The 15,978-nt window shown below is 43.0% G+C and overlaps 1 protein-coding gene across 4 annotated transcripts in view; it reads left to right on the top strand.

Annotated features, from left to right (window-relative positions):
• Window positions 1-15,314, top strand: part of FBXL7 (F-box and leucine rich repeat protein 7) — a 199,423-nt gene extending 184,109 nt beyond the window's left edge. For all 4 annotated transcript variants that reach the window (XM_075744839.1, XM_075744840.1, XM_075744838.1 and 1 more), the window contains 2 exons: window positions 5,941-6,552; window positions 12,221-15,314. In XM_075744839.1, the coding sequence (XP_075600954.1) occupies window positions 5,941-6,552; window positions 12,221-12,957 (1,349 nt within the window). In that variant the 3' untranslated portion in view covers window positions 12,958-15,314. The remainder of the gene's footprint in view (window positions 1-5,940; window positions 6,553-12,220) is intronic.
• The last annotated feature ends 664 nt before the right edge of the window (window positions 15,315-15,978 follow it).

Here is a 15,978-nt window from a genome sequence, read left to right on the forward strand (position 1 = left end):
GGAAGATGAATAGATTATATAAACATGGATGAAGAAAATAAATGGCTAGGCAGCTGTATGGCACGTGGGAATCCAGGCAATATGTCGAATCACATACTGAATGCATCATTCTTCTGAGACTGTTGAAATCTGGAAGGTTGACAATGTGGTTTCCACGAAATATAGGTGGGAAGGACTCCAGTTTAGCCGCTGCTGGTGAGGTGCGGTGTTGTGCAGTGCTCAGTTTGGAGCATTGTGCTTTAAGAGAAATATACGCATGTTGGAGAAAATTTAAAGGAGAAACTCGGAGAAACTGAATATTAGTAATGTGACTAGGAAGAAAGGGCTGAAGTTTGAGCAAACACATGTGAGAAATCCTTGCAGGAAGAGCGGAGACCTCTCGTTCTTCGCAATCACTAGGAGAGGGGCAAGAAACAGCTTCTTGTGTGACCTGGGTAAGAGGAAAAACTTAGAAACTTGATATGGTGACAACACTGGAACAGGCGCCTCAGTGAGCTGAGTAATAGTTGTCCTTGGAAATTAAGAACAGGGCAGACATGCACACTGGAGGTGGTTTAAGTGTACTTTGTGTACTTCAAGACAGACGAGAGAGGTCATCCAACTCCGTTTTCCATTCTGTACGGTCTTCATTGTAAAAGGTTGCAAAATCACGTAGGTAGCTCCGCCGAGCAACCCTTTCCCTCTGGCATACTTGACCGCTGCAGCCCCACGCAAGTTTGCACAATGAGTTTTGTTCCAGCTGCCTTTTCGCTATCACGGACTCTCCGATTCATCCCAGCCTCCTGGAGCTGGAAGGAACTGAGGTCAGTGGGGTAACTTAGCCTGAGAGAAACACCTGAGGATGTTTGTGACGTGGAAGACACTTTTTTGTCGGTATTGCTCTTTCTGGGACTTCGTCCATGCCCAGAGCCTTAGAAAGCAAATGATCCTGTTGTAGCCTGCTGTCCTAGCTAACTCCTTTTCCTAACCTCCACTAAGGGCACGCAGCTGTATTTGACATCTGTCTGTCAAATTCACAAGCCTCTCCTCGAATCAGCCCGTGATATTCCCCCTGTAGAAGCCTGCTAGCTGCTTCTGTTCCCCTTTTGCACTGTAAACTGTAGCTGCTACAACCATTAAGCTCCCACTTTCCCCAGTCTCGGTAAAAGGAGTACTTCCTTGGCATCCACGAAGTTGATGGTATCGTGATAAAAATGTGAAGTCTATACCCACACTGCACTTAGTAAAATATGTAATATCTATGCAACACTGTTATTGAAAAAATGCTAAATAAGTGACATTTCTGTACTACGTGTAAATGCTTCTTGCACACATTATTTTGCATCTAACATTTTGAAAAAAAATGCCAATTGCTTGTTATTTTTCTCAGCTATACTGACTTTTCAGAGCCTGAGTTTGGTTTAATTCTTGCCTTAGTTTTGCTAAAAACCTCAGTGATGACAGCAGATCAACATGAAGGATCCTTTTTAGTTGTCAGATAAGAATCTGAAGTTTGATTGATATTTACTGAAAATTTCATTTTAATTTTGTTAACTTGAGGAGCTTGCTATAGGATTCACTTTAGAAAAGGCACACCCGCAATAGCATAGTGGAAGGCATGGTTGAATGGAGTCATGCTTTAAGCATGGAAAATGGATCAATCTTAAGAAGTCCATGCTGGGGTCCGGACATCAAGTGTCCCGTGTTATTGTGCATCACTGGACTAACAAAAATACAACATTGTTTTCTCTCGCTGGTTCTGAAATCAAAGACTGCATATTGTTGTCAATGCCAGAAGGAGCAGAGACTAGATCTTGCTTTAAAATATTTAAAGGCTCTTTTTCCCCAGATGTATGTATTAATTGGGAAACAAACTGGGGGTGGGGGGAATCCTTTGAAATAAACCAGATTCCGAATGGAATAAGAAAACTCCCTCCAGTGCATTTTCTCCCTCTGTGTCAGCTTTTATAGTTCTGTTTCTGGCACGCATCTTTTGAGATTTCTTTAGAGATTGTTAAGAAATTTTCTCTTACATCAACAAACAATTTTCAGAGCCCGAGCAAAGCTTTAATAAAAAGCATCTTGCACAGAAGATGATTGGTAATCAGAGGGAAAGGGGCAAAAGAGCTTGTAGGGAGGGAAGCATAGGACTGCGTTGTATTTTGTTTTTTACTTTCTAAGATCACCAAAATGTAAAGCTGCATTTCAGTCTTGTAAACAATTGAAGAAAAAGAACAGAAAAGAAATGCTTGCACAGGGCATATGTGTGTGTAAAGATCTATATTGAGAACTGCAATCAGTAACTTTGTTTGCACTTGCGGGGTTGTGTTTATTAATGTCACACTGTCATTAGGTTGCCCTGTCTCAGACTGACTCAGCCTGTCAGCTAGCACTCAGCAAATGGCGAAGAACAAAATTTGCAGGAAACCCTTAGAGGTTTAGATAGTGCTAGAGGAAGCCCCTCCCAACAATACTTGAAAAGCCTGGAAAATGTACAGTAGACCAAGTGTTTTGCTGAAGCTTTATATGCTGGCAAAAAGCTTTCCCAGTTTTTACTGGCAAAAGGCTCCTGGACTCACCTGCTATTTTTTTCTTTTCCCCTTAGGGGTGTACAACGAACAGTAAGCGGGAATACCTCTGTACAGAGTTCAGCTGAGCTACCAGCAAAATTCCTGTCTGAGAGCGCATTGCGTTACGAGCTCAGCAGACCCATAATGGTCTCTCGGCTCTCTTGTTTAAACATAATGACAGTCTTTTTCCAAAATACTTTGGGGAGACAGGGTGCATGTATGTGTCTGTCTGGAAGGCCGTGCCTTGAAGGTGGCAGGAGCAAGTTTCACATGATGCACCTTCAGGACTGAAGGTAAAGGAAATACAGGATGCACATCTGAAGCTGCTACATGAATGAGAGAATTAAGAGAGCACGAAGCAAGCACATACTCATAAAACAGAAGGTCAAACCTCTTTTAGCTCTAGGTCTAATTTAAAAACCACATTTTTGGTAATTCATTACGCACCCAAAATGTCTAAGATATTGATTATTCACAGAGTGCCCAGGAGTGATGAAGGAATGCTACTTTTGATCCAAAAGGAGTGGAGATTAGCCGTATTAGCTTGGTGCTTTCATCACCAGGGGAAGCAGGAGAGAACCAGGGAGTATTAAATGTTTTTTTATACTTAACTAGGAATGGAGAGTAGGGAAGAATGTAACCCTGCAGAGATTTTTAGGTGTTTTCAACAAGAACTGACTTAAAATGTATGTTTTCAAAATATGCTGAGAGACTGTCTTACAGGAGGTAACCTTTCCCACAGTACTAAGAATTGTTTATAGTAGATGTTAAAAAATGAATCTTTTTGCTTTTGATTTTAGTTCCATCTATTTTTCAGTGTGGAAGCAAGTGGTTTTTTCTGTAGGTTTTATTTATATCATTTTGTTTTCCCTTTTTGTGCTGGTTTGTGTAAAAACAACAAACCAAACAAAAAGCCCAAAGCAAATGAAAAAGTAAAAGGAAAGGAGAGGAATTCACAATACTAAATATATGTAGGAGCGGAAGATACATCCAGCACTTGGAAAAAATACATATTCTTTTATATTAGAAGCATCCTTGTCTTAAAATCTCAAGAAAAGAACAAGAAGTAAAGGCTCCAAGTCTGCCACATCTTCTGCACATGTTTAACTTCAGGCACTGTCATTGGTTTTGGTGGTGATGTGAGGGAGGTCAAACATATGGTAAGTCCTTGCAAAAATTAATCTAGGAGACTGTTGCTAAGTGGTCTGTGGAGTCAGTGCTTGTCTGCAGGAGCCTGACTGCTGCTGGTGTTTTGGGTTTTTTTCACTCCAGCTGTAAATCTCATTTTTAAAATACCGGAGTATACCAGACACTTTCCAAATAACACTCCTCCATGCAATTATTTGCAATAGCTGCCAGGGGGGGTATTAAGAGGTCTCAAAGGGGAGCAGAGTGTCTGCAAAACCCACTCTGTGTTAAGATATGATTCTTGCTCAAAAATACACAAATCCCTGGGTTAGATCCATGTAGCCATAGCATAGACTCAGAAGCCTTGAGGAAAATGTTTTTCCTGTCACTTGCTGAAATACTGAATTTCTGTCTAAGTAAAACAAGATACAGAAGAGAGAAGGAGCTGGGTAGTGTAAGTTTTTCCTTCACAGCGTGACATGATGAGTTTGATCTCTCTGCAGCTGAACTAAGTGGTCTTGGGCAAGCTTCTGGACTTTGCGTCGTGGGTTCTTTGGCTAAATAGTTGTGCCTCTCACCCTTGTAGACTCGCTGTGAAAATGCAGGCCTGTGGTTGCTACTGTTGTAGCTAGTGAGACAGAGCGTGCCTCTGCTGGGCTAAGGTTGATAGGAAATTCATGTGTAATACACTGATCAAATTGATCTAAAATGTACTTAATTTAAAAATCAAGGTTTGTTGAATGCATTTCTGGCTCTACCCTGCTTAACCCATATCTATGCTGTCGCAGTCACAAGCTGTGTTACTTAAGGAGATGACTTTGCATGCTTCCCTGAAATGTCTGAACACTGAGGTGATAGCAGAAGATGTGATGTGGAGGAAAGCTTGGTGCTCTAAAACCACTGGTCTTACTCCATTCGTGATATTGGTTATTCTACTGGGCACTAAATTGTGGTTCCTGTATTCATCTCTGGATGGTACTTCATAAAGAATTTCTGTTGACATCAGTACTGAGAGGTCAGAGATGGAAGGAGCGTGCTCAGCAGCAGCGTTCATCTCTCACACACTGGTTCCATCTTGTGTAGCGTACTGCTGAAATATCTCAGGGTTGGCAAATGTATTGTCCATGGCATTCACTTGACTATCAAAATTATATCCTAGTTGTCTTCCAGTCTTTTATGTGCTCTGCTTGGAGAGCTGGGAGCAGGAGTGGAAATGACTCATAGGCAGCAATGTCAGAACAGAGGGAAAACAGTTGAAATAATCTTAGAGCAAAGGCAACATTTTTAGTAGCAGAGGCCCTTTATTTTTGTGCCTGCTTTTTGCCAGTAAAGTGAAATAAAGAAGGAAAAGAAGTAGCAAATTGGTTTGTGTGGGGTTTTTTGGGGTTGACTGCCTCCAGCGTGACAGTTAGCCCTAGCAAAAAGAGCATATAAATGTTGTGCAACAGCTCTGTAACAAGTTTCCAGGCATGCTGTTTCTTCGCCACTTATTTTTCTGGGCTTGTTTTTTTCAAATCCAACTGAAGTTCGCTTTAGTCCATTGGGAAAGAGTGCTTTCTGCGTGCACATGAAGAGGCACAACCAGCCCTCCTTCAAGAACTGGGCTCTTGGTGGAACTGCTGAGTCCCAGTTTGCATGAACAAAAAATGAACTTCTTTAATGACACAATGAAAATAAGCATACAGGGTTTGAAAATAAGTGTATGGGCTTGTACTTTTCCCATCTGCCCAAGTCTGGTGAAGGAAGAAGCACTTGTGAGCTCTTCTTTGGCCTCCCACTGAATGGCTGAAGGAGCTGAGAGGTGAAGGACCACAGTATTCCTCCCCTAACAGCTCACAGCTGTCTAGGTAGTGCCAAGGTACTCTGTAAAAAAAAGCCTGAGACTCAAATTTACTCATTTCTTACAGTGTTTAGTTGAGAGTATAAAGAATTAGAATCCCTGGACTTCCACTGCCATCTCCTCTTCATTACAGGGCTCAGACCTGCAGCCTCTCCTTTGCTACCGTGGCTTTGACAGCGCAGCTATGGGTGCATCTCTGTCATGTACCCAACACTGAGATGAACAGTGTTTTCAGAGCATACTGTAAGATAGATTTTGAAATATGTGTTTCCTTACTCTCACTGGTAAAAATGACTGCTTAACCCCCAACAAACCCCAGAGCCCATCATGCTCCATTAACAAACAGGCTAGCGGGGTGCTGTGTTGTGCAGAGAGCTCTGTGTCTGCCCACCGCTCACTGAAATCGTGTGTTTTGTCTTCCAGACTCCGACCTGAGCATGCGGACGCTCAGCACACCCAGTCCAGCATTAATATTTCCACCAAATTCCCCTACTTTCCAGAATGGCAGAGGGTCGTCGACATCTTCATCCTCAGTCACTGGGGAAACTGTTGCCATGGTCCACTCGCCACCTCCAACCCGTCTCACTCACCCTCTCATCCGGCTGGCGTCCAAGCACCAGAAGGAACAGGCCAACATAGACCGGCTGCCCGACCATTCCATGATCCAGATATTCTCCTTCCTGCCCACCAACCAGCTGTGCCGCTGTGCCCGTGTGTGCCGCCGCTGGTATAACCTTGCCTGGGACCCCCGACTTTGGAGGACTATTCGCCTGACCGGCGAGACAATCAACGTAGACAGGGCTCTTAAAGTGCTGACCCGGAGGCTTTGTCAGGATACACCCAACGTATGTCTCATGTTGGAGACGGTAATTGTTAGTGGCTGCAGGCGGCTCACAGACAGAGGACTCTACACCATTGCCCAGTGCTGTCCAGAACTGAGAAGGCTGGAGGTGTCTGGCTGTTACAACATCTCCAATGAGGCGGTCTTTGATGTCGTGTCACTGTGCCCAAACCTGGAACACCTGGATGTGTCAGGTAACAGGAAACATTTCTATATGGATGCCTCTGATTCTGAAAGCATCGTGCTTTGTCAAAACCCTGGCCCCATGACTGCACACTTTCCCTTTCTGTGTTGTCTTTCAAAATAGGAACGCCAGTCTCCTAAGATACCACTGGTGAGACAGGCACTGCTAGAATCTCAAGGCCCCAAATACCAGCAGCACCTCTTGGGTGCCCGGGCCTCCTCCAATGGAGACGAGCTAGCAGAGGTGGCCCGTTCAAATAGCACAAGTACTTTTAATACATTTTTGCACAAAGCACCCTTACAAGGGCCCACGTTGCAGTCAGTGCTACATCATATGGTGAAGGCTAGTTACTTCAGCAAAATTTGTTTTATCTTTTTCCTATCTATATATATAATTTATATCTAGATTTTAGAATCATAGAATCATAGAATGGTTTGGGTTGGAAGGGACCTCAAAGATCATCTAGTTCCTGCCCGCAGCAGGACGCTCCAGGTTTTGTCTTCCACTAGACCAGGTTGCCCAAAGCCCCATCCAACCTGGCCTTGAACACTTCCAGGGATGGGGCATCCACAACCTCTCTGGGCAACCTGTTCCAGTGCCTCACCACCCTCACAGTGAAGAATTTCTTTCTAACATCTAATCTAAATCTATCATCTTTTAGCTTAAATCTACCCTCTTTTAGCTTATATTATATATATATATATATAGTATATGTCTGTAATCTGGTAAGTGACTTGAGAAGGAGCTCAGAATCTGTGCTAGGCTTCTGTCTGGGTATAAAGACCAATTGTCATCCCCAGCTAAACTTCAAGGTCCCCTTGTTTCTGTTGCGAGACTTAGCTAGTTTGGATGGGTTTTTTTTTTTAATAGTGTATATATTTGCTTAGTGGCTTTCTGCTTTTCCTTTCACCCAGTTACAAGGTATCACTGCAGCTGTTTAGATCAGCAGAAATGTTTTGGCAATTTTCCTCAGACCTGCTCTGGGGAAACAAGATGTTTTTTCCCACAGTCAGCCACACAGAATTTCCTCTCTGCAAATAGGTTGGCACTTAATGGAAAGGATGTAGCCAAGCAGAGCACTGAAGTAAATTTGATGTTCAATACTTATTTTGTGATCTCACTTGTTATCAGTCTGATGTTGTTATTAATCAGCCAGACCAGCTTTGCCATTGCAGAGGTACTAATGGCAATAAGCAGGACAAAATGGGGATAGAAAGCAATGCTTTTGAGGCACTGGTAGCCAGATAAACTGTTTTTTTCCAAGGCTGACTATATCTTGTGTGCACTGATTTGCTTTCTTTTTTCCTGACTTTTATTTTTTTTAATTGATTTATTCAACTCTTTTACCTAATATTCTTAGGATGGTAGAATGTCATGGAAGGCATCAAACCAAATAGCAACAAATCAGAATTATTCACTTTTTGTGGTTACTCTCTGAAATTGCCGGGTGATAAGGAGTCTCTGCAGGACTCCATGGGAGTCCCGTCCCATGGAGTCTATTCGCAATGACCTTGCATATGAATTACTTATTGTTGGTACATACTGACATTAGTTCTGGATTGCTAACCACACATTCAGGTTGAAGCATCTCCAATACCAGGAGAAAATGCATGTGCCTGTATGATTTAGACCTAGAGCTATATATCACTTTGAAGGCTGGCTGTATCCCTGGCATATTTATGCTTTTCTTACTATGTCCTCTAGGGTGGTGCAGAGAGTTGAGTGGCTCAAGTATCCTGGGCCTGGAGAGACAGGACAAGTAGAATTGCTGAGCTGAGGGTGAACTGCCTTGGCATACCAGTCTGGTAGGTGCCACCCTAAGCGCACCTGGGGGCTTGTAGGTGACTGAAAATGCTTTGGTCCACAGCTTCTACTGATAGATATGCTATAGACCGAAGGCAACTTTTTCAAAAGCGAAGAAAATGAAAAGATGATACCAGGTTGTGAAACAGGTTCTTTTGGGGTCTGTCTTCATTTATGGTTTCCCCAGGCCTGTTACCTTCAGACCTAGAAGATGGTGTCTGTCCCTAGGAGCTCATCAGTTTGGTCCAAAGTATGTAGAGGGCGAGTGAAATACCTGTCTTCCTTGAATTTTGTCTCATCAACAGAACAGGAAAGTAATTTTAATCTCATATTTTTCTAAGTTGTCCTTTCTTTTTAGAGCAGGTAAGGGAAAAATCCTGGGTTTGAACATGCTCAGCAGTCAGAGTGTTTGGGTTCAGACATGGCTTTTTGCTGCCTGTGCCTGTGTCATGGTTTAACACCAGCTGGTAACCGAGCATCATGCAGCCACTCGCTCACCCTTACCCCTGCAAGGGTATGGAGAGGGGAATGGAAAAAACCTCATGGGTTGAGATAAAGACAGTTTAATAGGATAACAAAGGAAGAGAATAATAACAAGAATAACAAGAATAGCAAGAATAACAATAATACAACTGGTGCACAAATGCAATTGCTCACCACATGCAAAAGGAAAAGTATGGAGCATGACGTTCTATGGTAGGGACTATCCCTGTGGCCAGCCTGGGTCAGCTGTCCTGGCTGTGCTGTCCCAGCTTCTTGTGCACCTGGCAGGGCATTAGAAGCTGAAAAGTCCTTGAATTAGTATAAACACTGCAACTACCTAGCAACAACTAAAAACATCAGTGTGATATCAACATTTGTCTCATACTAAATCCAAAACACAGCACTATACCAGCTACTAGAAAGAAAATTAACTCTATCTCATCCAAAACCAGGACAGCTTGCAAATGAATTGAGGATAATTGATCATTGGGGTCTTGTTTTGAGTCTACTTTTTTCATTTTGATGTGGGTAATTTTGGAGGATGTTTTGGAAGCAGGATTCCATTTTTACCTCCTTCAGTCTGTAGTTAGGAGGACAAGGCTTGAACGTACACACTCAAGAAATGCTTAGGACTGAAGTGGTTCGCTGATTTAGTTTCATACTGAGAAGTTGGGTACATGTGCTGTGGGATAACACTATACTTGTAGCTAGTTAATTAAAACCCAGCTCACAGTTGTACATCTAGTTGAATCCCTCTCCCTCTTGGATGGTTACTTGGCAGCAATAACGTACCAAAATCTTTAATGTCAAAACCAGATGTTCATATTAACTTTAAGAGTTTTCCACAATGTAAGTTCTGTCACTCTCAGCATCCACTTTGTGGGCAGGTCTGAGATATCTCTAGAAGCTGGTTGAGCTTGACTGCAAGTTATTATCTAACAGGCTAGCCAGTATTTTTTTTTCGATCTGTTTGGAAGTTTGTTCTCCCTTTTAAAAATCAGTTGTACTTACTTTATGGAAAACCTGTTACAAGAGCTTTGTTTTTACTTTTTTTTATTATTTAGGACAGAAAAATTGTTGCAGACCCAGGAACTTGTCATTTTGCCTGAAAATCAGTCAGTTCTATAGCAACATGGACTCTTTTTCTGGTGAAACCATTTTGAATGTCCTTCCCATGAAATATTTTACAGTGTAGCCAAAGTAACTAGACAAGGCGATGCTGAGCTTGTCAAAACAGTGATCACACACTGATGTATGTGACTCCAACCCTGCTGCGAGACTTCTGATCCATTCACTTTTTAATTGCAGTCATTAAAGCGTTCCCACTTCTTGGATCCCTAGCAGACAGGACGTTCTCCTCAGCTTCATGGACCCTTCATTCTCACTTAGCCAGATTTTAAAATTGAATTCTGGTCAGCATGTAAAATATCCAGACTGACTCCTTAATCCAGCAACCTCCTCAGCCAAACGCAATAGTGACAGCTATGTCAGGTCCAGCAGAACTCTGCCTAGGTGCCAGCTTCTTCTGTGGAAACCCAGCTCAAGGATGGGGACTCCTGTGGTGCATTTTGTATCACCTACTCCAAAAAACGTATTAGAAGTGAAATTATTACACTATTAATATTTTACTGCCTACCTTTAGAAAAATCACTTTGCATTATTGGGCGTGTATGTAGCACTTATTTGAAGGCAAATGTATTTCCAAAGATTGCACCGTAACATAGACAGATCTGCAACACAGTCTGAAGAGGAAATAGCAGCATTCAGTTTTAAGAAGATGATGTTTGTTGAACACAGTGGTTTGCTTGAAGGTCCCAGAGCTTCTGCATGACCTGTGGACAATTTGCCCATTTCATTATGTGAGGCCTAAGGTAAATTTGCATCTGTTCAAATAACTTTGAAGCCTAAATTAAAAATCCAGCTGCAAATTCAAATGATGAATGTAAAAATCTAATTGCAGGTGGCAAACTGTTTCAAGTCCATATCCCATGCTTGTTATAGCATTTGTGTGAGCCCACTGGATTATCTCAAGGGATTTTTTTCCTTTTTGTTTTTAAGAACTGAAATATATTCATACCTTCCATGAAGCCTCTGAATAAGAACCTGTTGTATCAAGTGGTATGGGTTTGGGTTATTCAAGTTTTTGAGGTGGTGTCCATACATTGCCATGCTCTTTACTTCCAGACTACAGGATTTGTGCAGCATTTCTAATACATGGAGCTCTAAGGTCACCATCCTAACCTTTCTGGCTTTTCATGGGTCACTTCATTCCCTTTGGCCAGTGTTTCAGCAATACAGAAAATCTCTTTATATCGGTACCTGAGGGCACCTGTTTAGGCATAAGCTGCAGAATTTGTCTGAGTAGACGTTTATGGCTAAAACTGTTGGGCCTTGATCGCTAACAGGTAGACCCTCCCTTCTTCCTTGCAGCTGTTTCTAGCTATGCTAAAGCAATGTGCCCATCTGGACTTGGCACAGATAAGAATTTCCCTTCAGGAGCCTGAGACTGCTGGTTTGCAGTGCAGCAGAAACAGCACTTTCCAAAAAAAGCTTTAGTTTTTATTCACCACCACGCACAGAGTGGAGGTTAAAAATGGGGGAAGTCTGTGAGCGCGTTTTTCCCTTTAATCTAGCTCTTTATATTTCCTTGCAAGGTCTGGTGTTTCTTCTCTCGTGTAGTTACCTCCATTCATGGCCAGACATTCTCACTTGAAACAGTCCTTTTCTGCGTCTGTCCATGTCCTCCCATGCCCGTACCAGTCTGTTGGCTCCTGCTGACCCTCCCCATTCTCCTTAGGTTACCCGAATCTCCACCCTTCTGCAAGCACATAGTCTTGCCATAGTTTTGCATCCTTCCCACATTTGCAGGCTTGGGGCTGGATTCACATCTGTTCTCCAAATGCTTTTTGAAGGGTGGGTGGGGTTTGTCTTTTTTATAATGGGGTTGGATGGTGAAAGAGGCTCTGATGTTGGTTTACAAACTCAGCCAGTCAGCAATGAGACTGCCTCTGATCAAAAAGCTCTGTTGGTTGTCATGTAGCACCATTTTACTCAAATTGTCATGGGTTTATATTGCAGTAACAGATCACAGACCATCCCTAGATACACCTAGGACCATCATGTAACATTTTGGATATGGACAGAATCGGTCTGTCGCTTTACTGGTGCTCAAAATCCTAAAGCAACCTCACTGACACCAGTGGAGTTTGTTATTTCCTCTAGCATTGGGACACATCACAGCAAATCCAGACTGGTCAGTCAGGATGATTCTGCTCTTGCAAAATGAAGATATCTTCAGCACATCCAGCACGTCATTTCGTGCCCACCTTTCTGGTCCTGCTGTGTGATTTGTTTTTACTGCTTGCTTAAATTTGCTGTGTTTTTCCACTTAGGCTGCTCCAAAGTAACATGCATCAGTTTGACTCGCGAAGCCTCCATCAAGCTGTCTCCCTTACACGGGAAACAAATCTCCATTCGCTACTTGGACATGACAGACTGCTTCGTCCTGGAGGACGAAGGACTGCACACCATTGCCGCTCACTGCACTCAACTCACCCACCTGTACCTGCGCCGCTGTGTCCGCATCACCGACGAGGGTCTCCGCTACCTGATGATTTACTGCACGTCCATTAAGGAACTGAGCGTGAGCGACTGTCGCTTTGTCAGTGACTTCGGCATGCGGGAGATAGCCAAGCTGGAGTCGCGCCTCCGATACCTTAGCATCGCTCACTGCGGCCGGATCACAGACGTGGGCATCCGTTACATAGCCAAATACTGCAGCAAGCTGCGCTACCTCAACGCGCGGGGCTGCGAGGGCATCACGGACCACGGTGTGGAGTACCTCGCCAAAAATTGCACAAAACTTAAATCGCTAGATATTGGCAAGTGCCCTCTGGTCTCAGACACCGGCCTGGAGTTTCTAGCCCTCAACTGCTTCAACCTGAAGCGCCTGAGCCTGAAATCATGTGAGAGCATCACTGGGCAGGGCCTGCAGATTGTAGCTGCCAACTGTTTTGACCTGCAGATGTTGAATGTGCAGGACTGCGACGTCTCTGTGGATGCTCTGCGATTTGTTAAACGACATTGCAAGCGCTGTATTATAGAGCACACCAACCCTGCCTTCTTCTGAAAGGACACCCCGCACCTGTCGTTACAATGCAGTATTAAAAACACTGATGTATAAACACACGCTCCCATATTCAGTAATGCTGTCTTTTCTATAGCTCACGGGAGTCAGCTTTTCTTGTATGTTGTGGGTGAGGGGGGTTTCTAGAGGACTATTTTGTTTGCTTTTTGTATGATCACTTTTTAAGGTGTGGTGGGTCTCCATGCAGAGGCTGCCTTAATGCGAAAGCAATGAGTGCTCAGCATCCCCGGTGGGGTGCCATTTCCATAATAGCCGTGATCTTGTCCCAGGCTACAGTAGCTACCTCCAAAGGAAATAGCACATAATCCCTCCTTTGGAAATGCTACTAAGCTGTGTCAAATACATCTGAATTCCAGCTGTGCTCATGAAGCTGACTATGCAATATGTGTCTGTGTTCCCCCAACTTCTTCCAATATGGCTGATAAAGCATTCCCTTGTCTCCAAGTACTTTCTCTTTGGTATTCAAGCATTGTAGTCCCTCAGGAAATACTGGGTAATGTTCTTAAACATACTTGATTGAGGCAGAATAAGATCTGCTGGCCATTGCCAAGCACTCTGCTGAGTGAATCTGGAAATTCTGTCCATGCATGGATTCTCTTGGAAAGCCCACCTCCAGGTCACTTGTGCATCGTCACTACTTGCCTTCATTTCTACATCTGCCCTCTCCTGCATGTGTAGTACCACCCTCTGGTAGCAAATAGGGACTTCTGGGTCTCATAAGCGGTGACATATTTACCTGAGTGGAGGAAAGCAGATGATATATTGGTGTCCTGGCAAAGGGGAAAGCCAGCAAATCAGCCTGAGAAGTTGCTGTAATTCTGCAACACGCTGAGATAGCACTGCAGTACGCAGGGGACTCTCTGAGGCGTTGTGGAGCAGCTTGCACAGGACAGTCCCAATTGCTGTGCTGCGTGGCTGTCACCAGAAAGTCTGTCATTGTTCCTTTGCCGTATCTCTTCAGCAGCCATGGCACCACTGCAGTTGACACTCCCTGAGCAAACCAGGCACGTGCGTTGAGGTAAATTCAGTATGTGCCTTAATACACGTAGAAACCTGACCCTTTTCTGCAGCCTTCCAGTTGAAAGGATAGATGGGTGATCTCAAGACTTCAAAGACGTTAGCCTGATGTTAGATAACATCCCTGGCGACAGAGGGGCTTAAAGCGTTATTTACGTGAGATTTAGATTTTGTGTCACCTTGCCTGTGTGTGTTCCCTTAGGCTGGAGAAACAGCTGCTGTTCAACAAGGAATTAAAACGCCAGTGTTGCCCTGTGACACTGGGAGCCCCTTGTACTCTCATGGTCACTCTTGCTCATGCAAGAGCAAGCGTGGTTTGGACGTTCCCCCCCGTTTCATTGCCTCCTTCCCCAGAGCGTGTGGTCATTTCATGGTTACTTTCTTCACAGCTTTCTGGCAGCCATTTCTCTGCATGTTTTTACATGTAATGCTCAGATCTGAAAGCCAGACATGTTAGGGGTGATGATATTTTCAGGCAGGCCCCCTGCGCCTGACTGACAGGTGAATTCATACGTTCAGCTCAAACACTAGAAATGTCTCGGTAGAGAACATAAGAAGGGAAGCACCGTGTCTGGTTTTCATAAGCAGTAGTTCCATCATCTCCAGACAACACTAATAAAATCATTGATATGAAGTGAAAATCCATATGCTCGAGAAAAATACATAACTGCTGAGGAAATACTTGTAGCAATGCTCTCTCAAATTACAAAAAAGCAATGGTTTGGACATGTCCCTGCCAAGGGAACTTGTCCTACTGCTGCAAAAATTCCTGTAACTTATATATGTTCCTCCAGTTGTGAGTTTCTTAACATACAGGATGTCATCAGCTCTGAATTAGAAATCAGATTGTACTAAAGCAAAGAGGGCCATGGAAAATGAATATGGCATTGCCACTATTACTGGTCAGTCACTAATATGGGGTGATACCATCCTTTGGCCAGTTAATATCACTTTGATTTTCCTTTCTGTATTTTTAAAATTAGAGATTCTTCTCCAGCAAGTAGTACAGTGTATTTTATCTGAGACAGCTATACTCTCTGTTTTTCCTTTATCTCAAAATGGCCCCAAGGACAGTTAAATGTTAAGCCCATTCCTGAGGACGGTGGGATTTTGAGCCATTTGCACTCATGAAATATAAGGCCTCATTAGTAACATTTAACTGTTTATTAAAAAAAAAAAAAGCTACTTTTCTGGCTATGCTAAATTGAGTGAATAGTGCTACGTGGTTTTTAAGGTTTCTAATGTTTAAATTGGCCTGTACTGTACAAATCTCACTATAAAGCCTTAATTTGCTACCAAGAAATAAAGCAATATATTGGTAACTGATGAACATGCATCGTCATTTGCACTAATTGATTAACTTCTGGTGAAAAAGAAAAGATTAAATACTTGTAAAACTGTTCTTGGAAGGTAGGTGGGTGAATGAGCACATCCGCACATCAGGTAGGTGGATGACTATATTAACAAAAGGAAAAGAAAAGTATTTGTTGTAGATTATGACCTTGCCTATCTGTCTCTTTAAAACTTTATTTTCCTCATGTGGTTCCTCTTGACCCTGAAACGTAATCAGTAACTGGAAGTGTAAGTAAAAGAAAAACCAGTATATAAAAAGCACATGTATAAAAATTTCAGGAGGGCCTCTGCATTGGTTTAAAAGGCAAGTTAACATATTTGATGTGAAAAGTAAAATGGAATGACTGAAAGGGTAGAGCACTTACTAGTGCAATGTTGCCTTTTGAATGCCCTAAAAAAACCTACTCTGAGGGGCAGGGGTGGAAAATGAATAACGGTAATTTTTCTAAGCCAGACATTTTTAAGTATGTAGTCTTATGTGATCTGAGCTGGCACTCTGAGTCTGCTACTTATTTCAAGAAAATTTGAATTTAACTTATTGATACACCTTGCCTGTTTTTGACTTTTAACCTTTTTCCTATGTCTACTTGCAAACTGACATGACCAGAAAAGAAACTGAAATAGTGGATGTGG

Source organism: Balearica regulorum, chromosome 2 (genome assembly GCF_011004875.1).
Source record: "Balearica regulorum gibbericeps isolate bBalReg1 chromosome 2, bBalReg1.pri, whole genome shotgun sequence".
Taxonomy (NCBI): Eukaryota; Metazoa; Chordata; class Aves; order Gruiformes; family Gruidae; genus Balearica; species Balearica regulorum.